Source organism: Chiloscyllium plagiosum, chromosome 15 (assembly GCF_004010195.1).
Source record: "Chiloscyllium plagiosum isolate BGI_BamShark_2017 chromosome 15, ASM401019v2, whole genome shotgun sequence".
Lineage (NCBI taxonomy): Eukaryota > Metazoa > Chordata > Chondrichthyes > Orectolobiformes > Hemiscylliidae > Chiloscyllium > Chiloscyllium plagiosum.
Window position 1 is genome coordinate 9426652 of NC_057724.1, and position 20686 is coordinate 9447337.

The 20686-nt window shown below is 41.6% G+C and overlaps 1 protein-coding gene across 3 annotated transcripts in view; it reads right to left on the reverse strand.

The window, feature by feature from the left end:
* Nucleotides 1-9155: 9155 nt before the first annotated feature.
* Nucleotides 9156-20686, reverse strand: part of LOC122557098 (plastin-3-like) — a 116368-nt gene continuing 104837 nt past the window's right edge. For all 3 annotated transcript variants that reach the window (XM_043704396.1, XM_043704398.1, XM_043704397.1), the window contains exons 12-16: nt 18421-18535; nt 18195-18328; nt 17495-17618; nt 15735-15859; nt 9156-10396 (exon numbers count right to left, since the gene is read on the reverse strand). In XM_043704396.1, the coding sequence (XP_043560331.1) occupies nt 10264-10396; nt 15735-15859; nt 17495-17618; nt 18195-18328; nt 18421-18535 (631 nt within the window). In that variant the 3' untranslated portion in view covers nt 9156-10263. The remainder of the gene's footprint in view (nt 10397-15734; nt 15860-17494; nt 17619-18194; nt 18329-18420; nt 18536-20686) is intronic.

Below are 20686 nucleotides of genomic sequence, written 5' to 3' on the forward strand. Positions count from 1 at the left end.
GCTGGATGACTAAAGAAATTGAGGGTTGGGTTAAGAAAAAGAAGAAAGCATATGTCAGGTATAGACAGGATAGATCGAGTGAATCCTTAGAAGAGTATAAAGAAAGTAGGAATATACTTAAGAGGGAAATCAGGACGGCAAAATGGGGACATGAGATAGCTTTGGCAAATAGAATTAAGGAGAATCCAAAGGGTTTTTACAAATATATTAAAGAACAAAAGGGTAACTATGGAGAGAATAGGGCCCCTCAAAGATCAGCAAGGCGGCCTTTGTGTGGAGCCACAGAAAATGGGGGTGATACTAAATGAATATTTTGCATCAGTATTTACTGTGGAAAATGATATGGAAGATATAAACTGTCGGGAAATAGATGGTGACACCTTGCAAAATGTCCAGAATACAGAGGAGGAAGTGCTGGATGTCTTGAAACGGTTAAAGGCGGATAAATCCCCAGGACCTAATCAGATGTACCCGATAACTCTGTGGGAAACTAGAGAAGTGATTGCTGGGACTCTTGCTGAGGTATTTGTATCATCGATAGTCACAGGTGAGGTGCCAGAAGACTGGAGGTTGGCAAACGTGGTGCCACTATTTAAGAAGGGCGGTAAAGACAAGCCAGGGAATTATAGACCGGTGAGCCTGACCTCGGTGGTGGGCAAGTTGTTGGGGGGGAATCCTGAGGGGCAGGATGTACATGTATTTGGAAAGGCAAGGACTGATTTGGGATAGTCAACATGGCTTTGTGCGTGGGAAATCATGTCTCACAAACTTGATTGAGCTTTTTGAAGAAGTAACAAAGAAGATTGACAAGGCCGGGCCGAGCAGTAGATGTGATCTATATGGACTTCAGTAAAGCGTTCGATAAGGTCCCCATGAGAGACTGATTAGCAAGGTTTGAGCTCATGGAATACAGGGAGAACTAGCCATTTGGTTACAGTATTGGCTCAAACATAGAAGACAGAGGGTGGTGGTAGAGGGTTATTTTTCAGACTGGAGGCCTGTGACCAATGGAGTGCCACAAGGATCAGTGCTGGACCCTCTACTTTTTGTCATTTACATAAATGATTTGGATGCGAGCATAAGAGGTACAGTTAGTAAGTTTGCAGATGACACCAAAATTGGAACAGCGAAGAGGGTTACCTCAGATTACAACAAGATCTGGACTAGATGGGCCAATGGGCTGAGAAGTGGCAGATGGAGTTTAATACAGATAAATGCGAGGTGCTGCATTTTGGGAAAGCAAATCTTAGCAAGACTTATACACTTAATGGTAAGGTCCTAGGGAGAGCTGCTGAACAAAGACACCTTGGTGTGCAAGTTCATAGCTCCTTGAAAGTGGAGTCGCAGGTAGATAGGATAGTGAAGGTGTCTGGTATGCCTTCCTTTATTGGTCAGAGTATTGAGTACAGGAGTTGGGAGGTCATGTTGCGGCTGTACAGGACATTGGTTAGGCCACTGTTGGAATATTGCATGCAATTCTGGTCTCCTTTCTATTGGAAAGATGTTGTGAAACTTGAAAGGGTTCAGAAAAGATTTACAAGGACGTTGCAAGGGTTGGAGGATCTGAGCTGTAGGGAGAGACTGAACAGGCTGGGGCTGTTTTCCCTGGAGCTTCGGAGGCTGAGGGGTGACCTTATAGAGGTTTACAAATTTATGAGGGGCATGGATGGGATAAATAGGCAAAGTCTTTTCGCTGGGGTGGGGGAGTCCACAACTAGACGGCATAGGTTTAGGGTGAGAGGGGAAAGATATAAAAGAGACCTAAGGGGCAACGTTTTCATGCAGAGGGTGGTACGTGTATGGAATGAGCTGCCAGAGGATGTAGTGGAGGCTGGTACAATTGCAACATTTAAGAGGCATTTGGAGGGGATATGAATAGGAACAGTTTGGAAGGATATGGGCTGGGTGCTGGCAGGTGGGACTAGATTGGGTTGGGATATCTGGTCGGCATGGACGGGTTGGACCGAAGGGTCTGTTTCCACGCTGTACATCTCTATGACTAATTTAAGGCTATGTCCCCTTGTGCTAACCTTCACCATTGGAGGAAAAAGGCTCTCACTGTCCACCCTCCCTAAACCTCTGATTATCTTATATGTCTCAATTAGGTCACTTCTCAACCTTCTCTCTAACGAAAACAGCCTCAAGTCCCTCAGCCTTTCCTCATAAGTCCTTCCCTCTACACTAGGCAACATCGGAGTAAATCCCCTCTGAACCCTTGCCAAAGCTTCCACGTCCTTCCTATAATGTGGTGACCAGAACTGTATGCAATACCCCAAGTGTGGCCACACCAGAGTTTTGTACAGCTGCAGCATGACCTCGTGGCTCCGAAACCAATCCCTCTACCAATAAAAGCTAACACATCTTATGCCTTCTTAACAACTCTATAAGCCTGGGTGTCAACTTTCAGGCATCTATGTACATGGACACAGAGATCTCTCTACTCATCGACGGTTTGCCTTCTAGCATTGAAGGCTGAGGGAAGAGCCATTAAAGATATATAAGATTATGGGGAGAATAGATAGGGTGCACAGGAAGCCATGTTTTACATTCAGAGAGGGGGTGCATGGGGTTGGGGTTGGGTATAAAGTTAAAGGTAAGAGTTGAAAAAGGAAGAGTGGAGTTGAGGAGAAATTGTTTTCACGAAGAGAATAACGTAAGTCTGGAACTCACTGCCTGAAAGGGTAATTGAATCAGAAACTTTAATAACATTAAAGCAATTTTTTGATGTTTGTTTGCACTGCTAGAACCTCCAGGGCTCTTGGACAAGAATTGGAAAATGGTATTAATTAGTCAGACTGTCGTCAACTGTTGTGTATACTACAAGCCGATTGGATGGCTTCCGTGCTCTAAATGTCACTGAGTAAATAATTTCCGTCAGAGATTTCTAAATAGAATTCAAATTAGCATTTTGCAATGAAAAGATTCAGCTCCAAAATGTAGGACTCCCAGCTGGGATCCAATTGAATAAGTATGCATGTGAAACAAATAGAGAATGCTGGAGAAACTCAACAGGTCTTCCAGTTTCTGTGGACAGAGAAACAGAGTTAATGTTTTGGGTCTGATACGACTCTTCTTCAGTCTCAAGTTTTCCAGCATCTGCAGTACTTTGCCATTAAGTTTGCATCAGACTCTTTATATATAGTGATATTCTTATATACAGTTCACCCATAGTTAGGTAATTTCTAAGCGACAGGCACCACACAGTTGATCTTGAAGCTGAGAAACGCTGTCAAGGGAAGGAATGTTGAAGTGGGGGGGTGGGTGTCACAATGCATGCAAATAAATAAATACTTTTGGGATTAAAAATAACATTTCTAAATTTTGTAATGACACCAAACTTTTTGGAACGTGAGGACAGTCTGTGAATGGAACAAATTGCAAAATATGTTTTAAAAACTTGCAAAATATGTATATGTATTGAAATCCATTTGTACATTTGCTGAATTACATTTTAGTTAGAAAACTAAGATGGTCATGTATTACTTGAAAAATAGAAATGTAAATTTTGTAAAGGAGTAAAAGGTTCTGGACAACAAATCACCAAGTACAGGTTTAAAAGGCAGTTAAACAACAAAACCATCAATCAGGCTTGTTTCTAGAAAGATAGACATAAAAGTAGAGAAGTTGTGCTAAATTTGTATTGAACATTGGTTAAACCACATTGAGTCACCTTATTATTGTTAGGACTGAGCTGTGATAGGAACAATGGATCTACATGACAATGTCATTATAAATACAGATGGTATGGCATCTTATGTCTGCAATGTTATAAATGAATTGAATAGAACATCATTTTAATATAATGGATCAAGCAACAGCAGCATCCTATGTTCATGCTGTTCTCTATTTTGCAGTATATACCCCTCCGAATTTCACCCACATGTACTCACTCACTCAAAATTAGCCAATTTGCTACTCCGGATCCACATACTCACAAAATGCAGCCCTCGGCCCTATTTTCTCCATTGACCTGTCCAGTCTGATCGTATAGAACATAGAACAGAGAAGAATACAGCGCAGTACAGGCCCTTTGGCCCTCGATGTTGCGCTGATCCAAGCCCATCTAACCTACACTAGCCCACTATCCTCCATATGCCTATCCAATGCCCGTTTAAATGCCCATAAAGAGGGAGAGTCCACCACTGCTACTGGCAGGGCATTCCATGAACTCACGACTCGCTGAGTAAAGAATCTACCCCTAACATCTGTCCTATACCTACCACCCCTTAATTTAAAGCTATGCCCCCTTGTAATAGCTGACTCCATACGTGGAAAAAGGTTCTCATGGTCAACCCTATCTAAACCCCTAATCATCTTGTATGTTAGGAGTTAAATTGAAACAATATAAATGCTTTTTTGTTACTTGCGGAAGTCCATGCCCCTATCCCCTGCGGATAATGAGGATTTGGTGTAAAATGATAAGTGAGGCTTCATTTTTGAACAGAAGGAAGTTTTAAAAAATAAATCAGCTTTCTACCCTTACCAAAATCACTGAAACTGCTGAAATCAAAATCAGACAGGGTTCTGTCTACCAAACTTCCTTTAATGTCTCTCCTCTGCTTTCCATTACAGTTTGACTGCCCTTACTCCCACACTTACCTACATTCTTACATAATTGTAGCCTCCAGTAACCTGCGTATTTCCTCAAGGACAGAACTATAGAACCAGGGGAAATGGTGGTGTAGGGCAAAGAGCAATGTTACTGGGTCAGTCGTCTAAATTCCCAGGCTAATGTTCTGAGGGCATGGTTGGATTCAAACTCATGGCAGGTGGTGAAACAGGAATTAATTCTAAATCTGGAATAAAAGGCTATTCTAATGACAGGTAACCATTGTTGATTGTCTTAAAACTCATCTGTTTCACCAAGTCCCTTTCATGAATAAAATCTGCCTCTTTACCTGGCCTGGCCTGTACGTGATTCCTGTCCCTTAATGTCGGTTGAGTCTGAGCTGTCCTTCAGGCAATAGACGCTGGCCCAACCAGTGATACCCACATTATGCAAATATTTTTTAAAAATCCATAGAAAGGAGCCACACGGTCTGAATTAACCATCATTTATCAGTGTCTAATGTGGAGCCTTGGATACAGCACCTCAGGTGCACGTTGAGGCTCCTACTTAATAGGTTGAGGGTTTCTCCCTCAATCCACAAACTGAAAAGTGAATTGTAGATAACCCGACCCACGACCCTCTGAATGTAATAGTGCTTTATCATAGCCCTTCTAATCCTTGTATCAATCTCCCTAAATCTGTGCCGCTGATAATCTTCAGCCTTGCCTGTTCTAAGGAAAACAGCCCTTGCCCATCAATCCGCAGGTCCTGCAATATTCTCATACGTGTCCTCTCATCTCTCTAGAGAGATTATTTCTTTTTTCTAAATGTGCTGATGAGATACAGATACCAGATACAGCCTAATCAGTGTCTTACATCGTTCAGCACTACATCCCTGCTGTTTTTGCTCAATGCTATACCCAATGGAGGAAAGCACCCATGTGCTTTCTTCACCACCTTACATACCTGTGGGAATTGGTTTAGCTCAGTTGATTGGATTGCTGGTTTACAGAGCAGTGTTGCGCCAACAGCGTGGGTTCAATTCCTATTACTGGTTTGTGATTACCATGAAGGACTCTCCTTCTCAACCTGTCTGCCCTCACCTGAGGTCTGGTGGCCCTCTGGTTAAATTACCATCCATCGTTTCTCTCTAATGAGAGAGCAGCCCCTATGGTTTGGTAAGACTATGGCAACAGAACCATCAACCTACTGTGCTGCCACCTTCGGGAATATGGACACGCACCCCAAGGTCTCTCACTTCCTCTACCCCTTTCAATAACCTCCCATTTATTGTATGTCCCCCCAGCTTTGTCTGCCCTCTCTGAATATATATCCTTACACTTCTCTGGATAGAATTCTTTCCACTTGCCACTTTTTCACTCACTCGACCAAACCATTAATATCATCTGGCAGTCAACAGCCATCTCTTCATTACCAACCACACTGACAATTTTTATCGTGCCTGCAAACATTCCAGTCATGCTTCAGACATTTCAATCTAAATCTTTTATACCACAATCAGCAAGGGACCCAACACGAAGCCTTGGAACACCAAGGGAAATCGCTTTCCATTTGCAAAGACATCAGTGGACATTTGTTGCCAGTTACTGAGCCAGTTTTAGACCCACCTTGCCACATTGTCCGGTATCCCTTGGGTTTGTTTTAAAACCTTGTCAAATGCCTTACTATAATCCACACGGACAGACAACATCCACTGCACTACCCTTTCAATCCTCCTCACTTGGTTTGTAAGACCTTATCTTAATAAAAGACTATCCCTGATTAATCCATGCCTCTCCAAATTAGCTAATCCTAATTTTCAATATTGATTCCAGTAATTTGATTCCCACTAAGCTCAGACTGACATGCCTAGAATTATTTGATCGCTCTCTCACACCCTTCCTAAATAATGGTCTAACATTCACTGGCCTCCAATTGTCTGGTACCCGTTTCTACCGTGGATTGTAAAATGATCCTCAGAGCATTTGCCATTTTCTCCCTATGTTCCTTTGAAAACCTCTTATACAATTCACCTGGCCTTGTTGACTTATTGAACCTCGAGGGGTTTAGTCCTTCCAGTACCTCCGTTCTCTTTATGCTTATTTTATCTGACATCTATCTGATCGCTGAGGAGGTTACACAAACATCTGCAGTGCCACCAGAGGAAAGAATCAAAACTGAGCATTTTTGGTGAAGAGATCAGTTCCTGGAGGTGGTGGTGAATGACAAAGCAGCCAAAGTGGTCTTCCTCAAAAAGGACTATCAATCCTCTTCGAACTAGAGAGTCTGCTTCAGCTCGTGCTCCTATGTGAAGACCAAGACAAGAGCCATTTGGTTGTCTATCCATATCTTCTGCATCCATACAAAAATATTGTTTGTCTCTGCAACCCTTTCCTTAGTTAATGTGTATTGAAGACATCTTTGGATTTTCATTAATTTTACCAGAATTTTTTTTGTATTCTCTTTGCTTTCCTAATTTCCTCTCTCATTTCATTCCAGTATTTGTTTTTTAAAAGATTAGATTTCCTACAATATGGAAACAAGTTGACAGAGCCCTTCTGAAGAGTAACCCACCCAGACCTAATCCCCTAAATTTACCCCTGACTAATGCACCTAATATTATGGGCAATTTAGCATGGCCAATTCAGGTAACCTCCTGTCTTTTTGATTGTGGGCGGAAACCCATGCAGACTCTGGGAGAGTGTACCAACTCCACACAGACAGTTGTCCGAGGCGGGAATCAAACCCAGGTCCCTGGCGCTGAGAGACAGCAGTACTAACCACTGAGCCACCTTGCCACCCATACTTACTGTTAGTCCTTTCAGCATCCTAAAGTACCTTTATTTTTAAAAAGACATTAGTATTTCTGCTTTATCTTACATTGCAGGCTTCCAGGTAACCAGGGCATCCCACGTTTGGCACTATCAGTCTCTTTCTTTGTGGGACAAGTCGACACGGTGCCTATGGAATCTTGATTTTGAGCATTCCCCACCGATTTAGCATTGTCGTTCCTTCAAGTAGCTCTTCCCAGATTATTGCTCAGTTTTGTAAAGCTTGCCTTTCCCCAACTTTGAACTCCTATGCCTGTTTTACCTTCATCTTCTTTCCATAATGATGGAAGATTTATCAATATTATGACCATGTTTTATGTATTATAATCCTGTATTGTCATCTGCTTGTTGTCCTTTAGTGACATCACCAAACCTGGTTTCAGTGGCCTTATTGTTGCATTTTCCATTCTTGTGTTCAAAGGTTTTGCTATATATTTATAAATAGTTTAAATGTGCAGGTGGCATAGTGCTTAGCACTGCTGCGTCACAGCACCAGGGAGCTAGGTTCAATTCCAGCCTCGGGGCAACTGTGTGGAATTTGCACATTCTCCCTGTATCGGCATGCGTTTCCTCCGACAGTCCAAAGATGTGCAGGTTAAGTGAGTTGGCTATGCTAAACTCATGCCATGGGGCAGCACGGTGGCTCAGTGGTTAGCACTGCTGCCTCACAGCACCAAGGTCCCAGGTTCGCTTCCAGCCTCGGGTGACTGTCTGTGTGGTGTTTGCACATTCTCCCTGTGTCTGTGTGGGTTTCCTCCCACAGTCCAAAGATGTGCAGGTTAGGTGAATTGGCCATGCTAAATTGCCCGTAATGTTAGGTGCATTAGTCAGGGGAATGGGTCTGGGTGGGTTGCTGTTTGGCAGGTTGGTGTGTACTTGTTGGGCTGAAGGGCCTGTTTCCACATGGTAGAGAATCTAATTTAATCTAAATTGCCCATAGTGTTCAGGGATATGTTGGTTAGGTGCATCATTCAGGGATGAATGTAGAGTAATAGAGGGTGACTCTTCGGCAGGTCAGGTACAGACGTGTTGGGCCAAATGGCCTGTTTCCACACTGTAGGGATTCTGTGAATCTAATACTGTTTTTGCATACAGGCTGAAATGATCTCTCCCATGCTTTTTAAATTCTCCCAGACCCTGGTTGATGGCTACGAAATGGGAGAGATGGAATTGGATCCAACATAGCATCGAAACGGGGGGGGGGGGGTTAGACTAGATGGTCTGAACTACTGTCATGATAAAGCTCACAGTGATGTTCTGCCTCTCAAGCATCATAATTGGCCTGTTAATTCCCTTCATTTGTTGAGGAGCTGAAAATACATGGCAGAATCTAATAAAAGCAATGTACACATTGCTGGGTGAAGTGGCTTGAATTGACAAACCCGAGGTGACTCCATGATCATAATTTTAACTGATTACATGATAACCAATTTAACTCTAACTCCAGAATGTCAGAAGCAAAAGCAAAACTCAGTAAGTACCAATAAGAATGAAGATTAAAAATAGTGTATAGTGCCTATATATTTTCGATGTGGATAAATTGCATATCAGAACATTCTTAAAATTACGATCCTCCGATGCGATATTTGAAGGTCCTATTGCCTATTAAGTTTGTGAAATGAGCAGGAGGTCAGACAATCTTGGAAATGCACAGGGACCCAGGATCAAATCTACAGGATCATCTGTGGCTTTCTCTACTTATTCTGGAATATAGATGGAACATATTTGATATTGACCTGGGAGGAAGCAAGAGGGGGAGGAAGAAACACAAAGGATCACAGTAGATATCAAAATTTTTATTTTCAACCATTTCTTGCCACCATGTCCATACTATATTAATGAAAGCTTTACTGAGCTATTAAAAATTTAGATTAGCAAATGCTAAATTCCAGGACTTCAAGCACATCCCAAAGATCTCAGGATTTTCCACTCCGGGAACCCTGTGATGATCCAATGAACTGCAAAAGTCCTATATTTCCCAACATGAAGTTCTCTAAATAAAAAGAACTTTGGCACTTTACGGCATAAAATGATTGCATAATATTTTTTAAATAAAATGTATTGATCTCTGCCAGTCTTTTTTGTAGAAAAGCAAATTTTAAAAGATATCAAGATACATAGTAAAATGATTCATTATTGCTTGGGCCGTAGAATGCACTGAAGCCTATACCTGGAATGGAGAGCTGTGGGCTATATAGTCTTTGCGAAAAATAAAACACACAGAAAATGCTTCAGTGACATATGTCTGTCATCAGTAAAGCGACACACAAAAAAAGTGAATGTTTTTGGTCTAGGAGCCTTCAGTAGAAGACGTAAAATCAGCAAATCTTTCCTGCAAATTGTGTTGAAACAAGTAGTAGCAGGATTGTGCTCAATCATAAACAGTGTATGTACAACATGTAAAGAAAATATGATCACATTTACGTGGAATGTAACAGAACAGTGATTGTCAATCTCTGTGAAATGTGACAGCTTTCATTTGCATTCAGAATTTAACACCACCCAATAAGGAATTTATGACATTAACTCCCAGACTGTCTAAAAGCAACTTATAAAAAGAACCCTAGCACAATCCATGTCCAGCCACAATATCAGTGACCAATATGCTAAGTGAGCAAGAAAACAGGATGATCAACATATAACGCAGCATCTTCTGTACTTATATATGAATGCATTTCATTGTGTACCTTGCTAAATTATTGGATTACCACTTCAGGGAAAGTAATATATGCAATTCTCTCCTCCCCAAGCAGCTTGTTCTAGTTTTGGAAAGCAGAAATACAAACTTCGTTCTGCCAGCAGCATATTTCAACCTGGAAATATCTGAAAGGCCAATCACTTGCACGCGGTGACATGTGTCTTTGTAATTTAGTGTTTTTGTTTTTACACTTTCTTCATTCCTCTGCCCATCAAGCAGGCGAAAACAGTCATAACCATCTTAGACTTCACTTCAACCAGGTCCTCTGGAAGGGCGTACACACGAGCTCCAATCTTTCTGGCCATTGATACAGCATATCTGTTGAGAAAGGTAACAGGTCACTCCATTGTTCAGTTTTCATCTGCAACACTCAAGAGTCATAGAGATGTACAGCATGGAAACAGACCCTTTGGTCCAACTCGTCCATGCTGATCAGATATCCCAATCCAATCTAGTCCCAGCTGCCAGCACCCGGCCTATATCCCTCCAAACCCTTCCTATTCATATACCCATCCAAATGCCTATTAACTGTTGCAACTGTACCAGTCTCCACCACTTCCACTGGCAGCTCATTCCGTACCCGTACCACCCTCTGTGTGAAAAAGTTGTCCCTTAGGTCTCTTTTATATCTTTCCCCTCTCACCCTAAACCTATGCCCTCTAGTTCTGGACTCCCTCACCCCAGGGAAAATACCTTGTCTATTTATCCTGCACTCACTGCACTTAACACATCTTAACACTGCTCTTATCCATTTGCCAACTAATGCAAAAAGGACAGTATATAGTTTCCAGTTAATTCAGATTACACAGATGATGCAAACTTCAACTTCCACCGAAAATCTAACTTACCATCAAATACATTCACAGTGAACTTTCCATAAAGTTTGAGATAAATGCTATATATTTAGTAACAATAAGGTTCAAGCAATACAAGACTATAAGATATAGGAGCAGAATTGGCCATTCAGCCCATAAAGTCTACTCTGCTATTCAACTATGGCTGATCCGTTTCTCAACACTATTCTCCTGCCTTCTCGCTGTCACTCTTGACCTGGTTACTCATCAAGAACCGGTCTTGTCTTTGTCTTAAATACACTCAATGACTTGGCCTCCACAGCCTTCTGCGGCAATGAGGTGCACAGACTCACCACTCTCCGTCAGCCCTTCATTGAGGCTATGCCCTCAAGACCTGGGGTGTCTCCTTTTAATGGAAACATCTTCTCTACATGTAATCTGTCTACGCCTCTCAATATTCTGTACTGAATCAGATCACCTCCTCACCCATCTCAACTCCAATGAGTTTTAGACCCAGAGTCCTCAGCCCCTGCTCATACAACAAGCCTTCCTCAGGATCATTCTTTTAAACCTCTTCTGGACCTCTTCCAATACCAGCACTTCCTTCCTCAGATACAGGACCCAAACTGCTCACACTATTCCAAATGCAGGCTGACCAGAGCATTATAAAGCCTCAGTAGTACAACTCTGCTCTTGTATTCTAGCCTTCTTGAAATAAATGCGAACATTGCATTCGCCTTCTTAACTGTTAACTGAACCTGCATGTTAACCTTAAGAGAATCCTGAACTAGTCCCTTTGTGCTTCAGCCTTCCGAAGCCTATCCTCATTTAAAGAATAGTCTAAGCCCCTATTCTTCTAAAAGTGCATAACCTGAAGATCTAAATTGGAGGAAGACTAATTTTGACAGTATTAGGCAATAACTTTCAAAAGCTGATTGGGGGCAGATGTTCACAGGTAAAGGGATGGCTGGAAAATGGGAAGTCTTCAGAAATGAGATGAGAGTCCAGAGACCGTATATTCCTGTTAGGGTGAAAGGAAAGGCTGGTAGGTGTAGGGAATGCTGGATGATGAAAGAAATTGAGGGTTAAGAAAAAGAAGGAAGCATGTGTCAGGTGTAGACAGGAGAGATTGAGTGAATCCTTAGAAAATAATAAGTGGTAGTATACTTGGGAGGGAAATCAGGAGGGAAAAAAAGGGGACATGAGATAGCTTTGGTAAATAGGGTTAAGGAAAATCCAAATGGTTTTTATAAATACATTAAGGACAAAAGGGTAACTGGGGAGAGAATAGGGCCCCTCAAGTGGAGCCACAGGAGATGGGGGAGATACTAAACGAGTATTTTGCATCAATATTTACTATGAAGGAGGACATGGGAGATATAGAATGTAGGGAAATAGATAGTGACATCTTGAAAAATGTCCATATTAGAGGAGAAAGTACTGGATGTCTTGAAATGTATTAAAATGCATAAATCCCTAGAACCTGATCATGTGTACCCTAGAACTACGTGGGAATCTAGAGCCTTGAAGGTAGAAGACAGAGGGTGGTGGTTAAGGGTTGCTTTTCATACTGTAGGCTTATGGCTAATGGTGTGCCACAAGGATCGGTGCTGGGTCCTCTACTTTTTGTCATTTGGATGCGAGCATAAGAGGTACAGTTAGTAAGTTTACAGATGACACCAAAATTGGAGGTGTAGTGGACAGCGAAGAAGGTTACCTCAAGTAAAACAGGATCTTGATCGGATGGGCCAATGGGCTGAGGAGTGGCAGATGGAGTTTAATTCAGATAAATGCGAGGTGCTGCATTTTGTAAAAGTAAATCAGAGCAGGACAATGCACTTAATGGTAAGATCCTGGGGAGTGCTACTGAACAAAGAAACCTTGGGAGTGCAGGTTCAGAGCTCCTTGAAAGGAGAGTTGCAAGTAGATCGGATAGTGAAGAAGGCGTTTGGTATGCTTTCCTTTATTGGTCAGAGTATTGAACACAGGAGTTAGAAGGTCATGTTGCTGCTGTACAGGACATTGGTTAGGCCACTTTTGTGGTATTGCATGCAATTCTGGTTTCCTGCCTATCGGAAAGATATTGTGGAACTTGAAAGGGTTCAGAAAAGATTTACAGGGATGTTGCCAGGGTTGGAGGGTTTGAGATATAGTGAGGGGCTGAATAGGTTGGGGATATTTTCCCTGGAGTGTCAGAGGCTGAGGGGTGACCTTATAGAGTTTTATAAAATCATGAGGGGCATGGATAGGATAAATAGACAAAGTCTCTTCCCTGGGGTTGGGGAATCCAGAACTAGAGGGCATAGGTTTAGGTGGAAAGAGGAAAGATATAAAAGGGACCTAAGGGGCAACTTTTTCACACAGAAGGTAGTACATGTATGGACAGAGCTGCCAGATGAAGTGGTGGAAGCTAGTACAATTATAGCATTTAAAAAGGCATCTGGATGGGTATAGAGGAATATGGGCCAAGTGCTGGAAAATGGGACTAAATTAGGTTAGGATATCTAGTCAGCATGGATGAGTTGGACCAAAGGGTCAGTTTCCGTGCTGTACATTTCTATGACTCTATGACTTACACATTCCCATGTTGCATTCCATCTGCCACTTTATTTCCCACTCTCTTAGCCTACTAAAGTCCTTTCACAGCTTCCCCAACACTAGCTGCCCCTCCACCTATCCTTGTATCATCTTCAAGTTGAGCAACAATGCCCCCACAGTTCCTTTGTCCAGATTGTTAATGTATAACATTAATAGCTGTGTTCCAACACTGATCCCTGCGGAACTCCACTAGTCACTGACTGCCATCCTGAAAAAGACCCCTTTAGCGCCACTGTCTGCTTTCTACTAGTCAGCCAATCTTCTATCCATGTCAGTATTTTGCCTTTAACACCACGAGCTCTTATTTAGCAGCCTCATTTGTGGCACCTTGTCAAAAGCCTTCTGGAAATCCAAGTAGATCATGTCTAATTGCTCTCTTTTATCAAACTTGTTTGATATCTCAACAAATTGTAACTGTTTTGTCAGACAGGACCTCTCCTTGACGAAGCAGTATTGACTCAGCCCTATTTTACCATGCACTTCCAAGTCCTCTGCAATTTCATCCTTAATAATGGACTCTAAAATTTTATCCATAACTGAGGTCAAGCTAATGGGCCTATACCTTCCTGCCTTCTGCCTCCCCCTCTTCGGAAACAGGGATGTTACAGTAGCCAGTTTCCAGTTCTCTGGGAGCCTCCCTGACTTCAAATGGTTCCTGAAAGATCACTACCAATGCCTCCACATTCTGTTTCATTACTCTGAGGTATAGTCCATCTGGTTAATTTATCCACCTTTGGACCTTTCAACTTCCCCAGCACCTTCTCCTTCTTGATGGTCACTACACTCCTGTGACTCCTGAAATTCTGGTATGCTCCTGGTGTCGACTATGAAAACTGATGCAACGTTCATATTTAGTTCCTTTGCAATTCTTTGCTCCCCATTATTATTTTCCAGCCTTATTTTCCAAGGGTCTATGCCCACATTCATCTCTCTTACATTTTGTTTAACTAAAAAAATTCTTGCTATCTTTTTTATTACTAGCTTATCCCCATATGTTTTTCACCCCAAATTGCTTTAATTTTTTTTAAAAAAAGTTACCCTCTACTCGTTTTCAAAGCCTTCTTAATCCTCTGGCTTCCTACTAACCTTCACTACATTGTATGTTTTTGTGCTCTCCCTGACTTCCCTCATCAGGCACGTCTATCTCATTCTCCCCTTAGCATTTATTTTTCTTCCTCAGGATGAACTGCCCCCCAGAGACTCCTGCCATTGCTGCTCCACCATCTCCCCTTCCAATCAGCTCGGCCAGCTCCTCCGTCATCTCTTTGTAGTTACCTTTACTCAATTACAATACTGTTACATCTGATTCCAGCTTCTCTCCATGCAGCGTGAATTCTATGATATTATGGCCACTGTCCCTTAAGGGTTCCTTCACCTTCTGCTCCCTAATCAAGTCTGCCTCATTACACGTCACCAAATCCAGATTTGGCTGTTCCTTAATGGATTCAACCATAAGCTGCTCCAAAAACAAATCTCATTGACATTCAGCATATCCCTTTTCTTGGTGTCTCTCTCCCTCTCTCTCTCTCTTAAATGCAAATCCTTGGATATTTAGTCCTGATCCCCACATCTCTGTAACAACCACAACAATGTGGCCAATTTCAATCTGCACTACATGTTCATTGATCTTGTTTTGCATACTGCGTGTATTTAAGTTCAACACTCTCAGTTGACTGCCTACCTTCTCATAATTGTCCCCTCATCTGCTTGCTTCATCATTAGTTTCCTGAGCTTTTCCATACCCTGTCCAATTACTCGTTCTGGAAATGTTGCTAACGTCTGTTGAGCTCTCCCCGCTTTACCTTTTTCCATAATTTTCTGATGACAGGTCCCAACCTGAAACATTAATTCTCCTGCTCCTCTGATGTTGCTTGACCTGCTGTTTTTTTTTTCCAGGTCCACCTTACACCGACTCATAACTTCCCACGCAACAGAACCCGCCCTCCAACTATTCTGTTTAAATCCCTGCCCACAGCCCTAGACATGCAATTCTCTAGGACTCCAGTCCCAGTGAGATTCAGGTGGAGCCCATTCCATCTGAACAGCTCCCTCCTTCCCTCATACTGATACCAACATCCCATGAATTCAAACTGAGTTTTCCCACACCAACCTTTTAACCAAATGTTTACCTCTGTGTCAATTAGCTCACGGCTCAGGTAGTAATTTAAAAAGGACCACCTTTTTGATAATGCTTTAGGATTTAGCTCCTAGCGTTTCACATTCCCTCAGCAGAACCCCTTTCTACCTATATTGTTGGTACCTACTTAGCATTTTCTAGCTTGTCCTCATCAGAAAGGAGTCCAGTCTTCACCAGATCATAGTTAATAGAATTTGGTTGAATGGCATCAATCAAATCCAGTACAGGCAAACTTGAACTTAAATTCTTGTCCTGTATAAAAAAGATTTTGCATCAAGTCAAATCATTGTTCCTTTGTAGCTAAAGTTGTTCTTCCTTTCACTCTGACATAACTTGTAACACTTAGTATCTTAAAAAGGAGCTATAAAAATGCAAGTTTGTTTTGCTATTACAGTCGGCTTGAAAACAAACCAGATTCGCATTTATATGCCTAGCACATATCAGGACGTCCCAATGTATTTTGTTGGTAATGAACCAATATTTGATGTGCATTATTAAGTAGGCAAACATGGCCACCTCTGTTAAACTTAAGTTAAATCATAACATAGTCTGATAAGATTGCTTTATTTGAAAGATACATTCAGCATCGTACCATCAGAAAATCTTGTTCTTTATGGAGTTGAGAGATGGGATTGTCAAAAAAGCAACAAGAGAATTGAAAGGAAATTATAGGGGGAGAGGTACAGAGCGTTGTAGTTAATATTTATTATTAAATACTAGCAGAGATCCATAAAACATTTGTAGTCAAATTAGAACCTTAGTACAGTTTCCTCAAATATAAAATTTCTACTTTTTCCTTCACCAAAGGGAATAACAGAAACAAAACGTTTTACTTTGGAAAAAGCTATGTAATGCTATTCAATATAAATTTTAGTCAATGAACAGAAATACTAATTTTGTCAAAAGTCCAGCCTTTTGTGACTTGTCTATGGTCAGAGAATATGGAGTGATTGTCTCCTGAGCTGCAAATCTAAGGAGTTTAATATGGTTTGATGAATAAACATCATTGCCCTGAAATATGCCCATTACAATTTTAGCATCTGTAAAATTAAATTACCAGGAAAAAGGTCCATTGTTCAGGATTCAAATTTCACAGCAACAGTATAACTGCTCATTTTCAGAATCTAGATTTGTGTGGACTCTATACATGTTTATCATCATCTTATCTCTCAAATCAATTCTAATGCAATTAACAGCTTTCCTAAAACACTCTGTTCAAATCTAGTGAATCATTGTGTTACTTTTAGCACAAAAACCATGCTTGAATTATAAAGTTGCATCAAATGAGTGTCTCCATGCAAGATGTGACAATGCCATCATTCCTATGCCATCTCCATCCCTTTCTGTCCTACCACATCACCCCCTATCCCTCAAACCAGCCTTTTTCCATCCCACATGGAAACAGTCTTTTCAGCCACAGCAGTGGTGTTGTTGGACTCTCCTGAACTTCTGTTTTCGTTCTTCACCAACTCAGCCACTGCCAAATCTCCATGAGTGCTCACTCCAACCTTTGCATGGCCCAAATGCCTCAAAAGTGCAGGGCACTGTCCAGCAAAACGGTGAGGCCCTTAAACAGACCAAAGACAGGTGAACAAGCAGAAACATGACTGACTGTTGTTAAAAGATAACTTGCCCCAAGTACATACTGTGTTTAAAAGTTGTCTGGAGATTGCTACAGATCATGGTAACCTGATGCTCACCCAAGTCTTCATAGTCAACCCAATGCTGTACAGAATCAATTATCCACCAAAGGAGAGACGTTTACTCATAATTCATTCGGAAGAATATTCTTGCTCTCTCTAGTTACAGGTCGAGATGCTGTTGGGGTGCACATGGAAAAGTACTGTAGTCATTTCTTTTTTTTTTAAAAAAATTGGAAATGCTTACCTTAAAACTCTGAATGGTCGTTTTCTTGTCTGCCTCTTTCAATGTCTTATTCACCCAATTGACAATGATATCATCATTGACTTTCTGACCGTCACCCAGTTCTTCAAGAACATTCAATGTATACCTATTGATACACAAGGGCAATTTCAGAACAGCCACAGAAATAGTTAACACTTGACTTGAAAGCCTAGACTTCCCAACCGTTTCAACACAGTGCAGCAGAACCCATCCTTTTGCTATTTAGTTTAAAGTGCTACCCACAACCCTAGACATCCCACTGGAACAATTCCCCCATTCCCTGCACTAATATCACTGTCCCATGAATTCAAGCCTATTTTCCCCACACCAATCTTTAATCCACGTGTTTATCTTTATTCCTGTTCACCCTGTATCAATTAGCTCACTGCTCAGTTAATAATCCAGAAATTACCATCTTTTTAGCTATACTTTATAATTTAGTTCCTAGCTGTTCATATTCCCTCAGCAGACCTTTTTACCTATATTGTTGGTACCTATTTGTTTGATAGCCTATTGTTTTAATACAAGTTAGCACTGAGGTAACAGCAACTTGAAAATCCAGGCAGTGTATTTAAATGTGTCACAATGACATTTCTTACTGTCCCATTAGTAAGTCACAGTGAAATGATAGTAGTAAGCAGATTAGTGACAACAGCTTTTTTGAGACACTCAGTGGACATACCTTCTCATCAATTGCCAGACCAAGGCTAAAGTTAGCGTTGAGTTTCCATCATTCAGATCCTTTCCAGCGATCCCCACAAGAGAAAACTTAGCTGGACTCTTTCCCAAGTCAACGGCATAATTGCAGTTTTCCAGCTGAAAAGAAAACATTTTTAAAAATATAGTAAGTACAACACTTTATTTTGCTGAATGTTCCTCTCAAAAGTTCAGGACCAAACCTGCCATACCTTTTTCATGTTAGCACCGAGTTTGGGATATGGTGGCTTGTTCACTTTGTTCCAGTCAACTGGGACCTTGATTTTTTCATAAAGCTGCAATATCACCAGGGCATCTACTAAGTCACTGCATTAAGAACAAAATATCGCATGATATTTTAAAAAAATGGCAGACGACTAAAAGGCAGAGAGACATTTACAGAACTGGTAAGAATAATTCCATTTCAATCAAATCTGTTTACCAACTTCATTGGAATAACCACAACTCAATGTTAAATATTTCAGGTTTCCCATTCACACACCTCTACAGAACAGTTTGACTATTTGCATTTACGTAGCACTTGTGATATTCTTAGTACTTGCAAACATACTAGACATAAAAGCCTACTTTTGTTTGGGCTGTGCCCTGACTGAGTTCACCATTGTGTGCTGCATATTTACCTTAAAGGCACTTTTCTACAAGTATTGGTTTGAACTGGTTTACCATGCCACAAAGGGTTCAATTCCCGCCTCAGGCGACTGACTGTGTGGAGTTTGCACGTTCTCCCCGTGTCTGCGTGGGTTTCCTCCGGGTGCTCCGGTTTCCTCCCACACTCCAAAGATGTGCAGGGTCAGGTGAATTGGCCATACTAAATTGCCCATAGTGTTAGGTAAGGGGTAAATGTAGGGGTATGGGTGGGTTTCGCTTCGGCGGGTCGGTGTGGACTTGTTGGGCCGAAGGGCCTGTTTCCACACTGTAATCTAATCTAATCTAAAGCCCATGGACAAGGACTATCCTCGGATCAGTGGCTAAACAAGAGCATGGCAAACATGCATGGATCCAGCTGCACTTAGATATACTCAAAAGCCTGATAAGACAAATGCACTGTGTACATATTATAAAGCTGAGAAATGAAGCTTAAGGAAAAGATCTAAGATGATCTGCTGGGATGTTTTGTACAGAGGTTAGTTTCGAACAGTTGTAGTTAGACTATAGGTCAAGATTAGAGTGGTGCTGGAAAAGCACAACAGGTCAGGCAGCATCCGAGGAGCAGGATTCTTGATGAAGGACTTTTGCCCGAAATGTTGATTTTCCTGCTCCTCGGACACTGCCTGACCTGCTGTGCTTTTCCAGCACTACTCTAATCTTGACTCTGATCTCCAGCATCTGCAGTCCGCACTTTGGCCGTGCCGTTAAGACTATGGCAGGCACAATGCTGCAGCTACATGTGTTCCTCTCTGAAATAACTTTATCCATATTGGCAAATTCGATTTCTGAGCCAAACTATTTCTCAGGAAACCTAAAGCCTGAATATCACACTTCATTGCACAACCTATTCAGAAGGCTAACCAGCTTAATTATATTAACATTAGACAACAATTGCAGCTTTACATCAACACAGAATTGGTCATAATAATTGGATCTATAAATGGGATAGAGTTTTGTTCAGCAGGATATGATACTGAACCTTCAGTAAGATTATAACGGCTTTCCAAATGCTAGTTTTTGAAAAGTGTTAAAAAATGTGTTGAGATGGATTAATGTTGATGTTTCACTGTGATGGTCACTGTGTTAGCAAAGAACATTTCAAAAAAGACAGCTTCAAAGGGCTGTGGAAATGTGACGTTCTTTTTCTTGGCGTTAGCAATAGATGAGCATCTGTTGAAATTACTGAAGTTGGGAGGAGAGGACACTTGACTAGTTAGCAGCAGCGGTGAACTGCTTTTGATTCTTCTGGATCCAGCAATTAATTATTTCATGAATTGCTTTCTATTTAGCCTCCGCAGTTCCTTTAAGGGCTGCTGTTAAGTCAGTGCAAAGGAGCCAAGTACATGCGGCACTTGTATTGTCTAATTGCATCTCTGATGTGGAGGAGCCGGTGTTGGACTTGGGTAGACAATAGACAATAGGTGCAGGAGTAGGCCATTCTGCCCTTCAAGCCTGCACCATTCATTATGATCATGGCTGATCATCCTTAATCAGTATCCTGTTCCTGCCTTATCTCCATAACCCTTGATTCCACTATCCTTGAGAGCTCTATCCAACTCTTTTTGAAACAAATCCAGAGACTGGGCCTCCACTGCCCCCTGGGGCAGAGCATTCCACACAGCCACCACTCTCTGGGTGAAGAAGTTTCTCCTCATCTCTGTCCTAAATGGTCTACCCCGTATTTTTAAGCTGTGTCCTCTGTTTCGGCACTCACCCCGCAGCGGAAACATGTTGCCTGCCGCCAGAGTGTCCAATCCTTTGATCATCTTATATGTCTCAACCAGATCCCCTCTCAGTCTTCTAAACCCA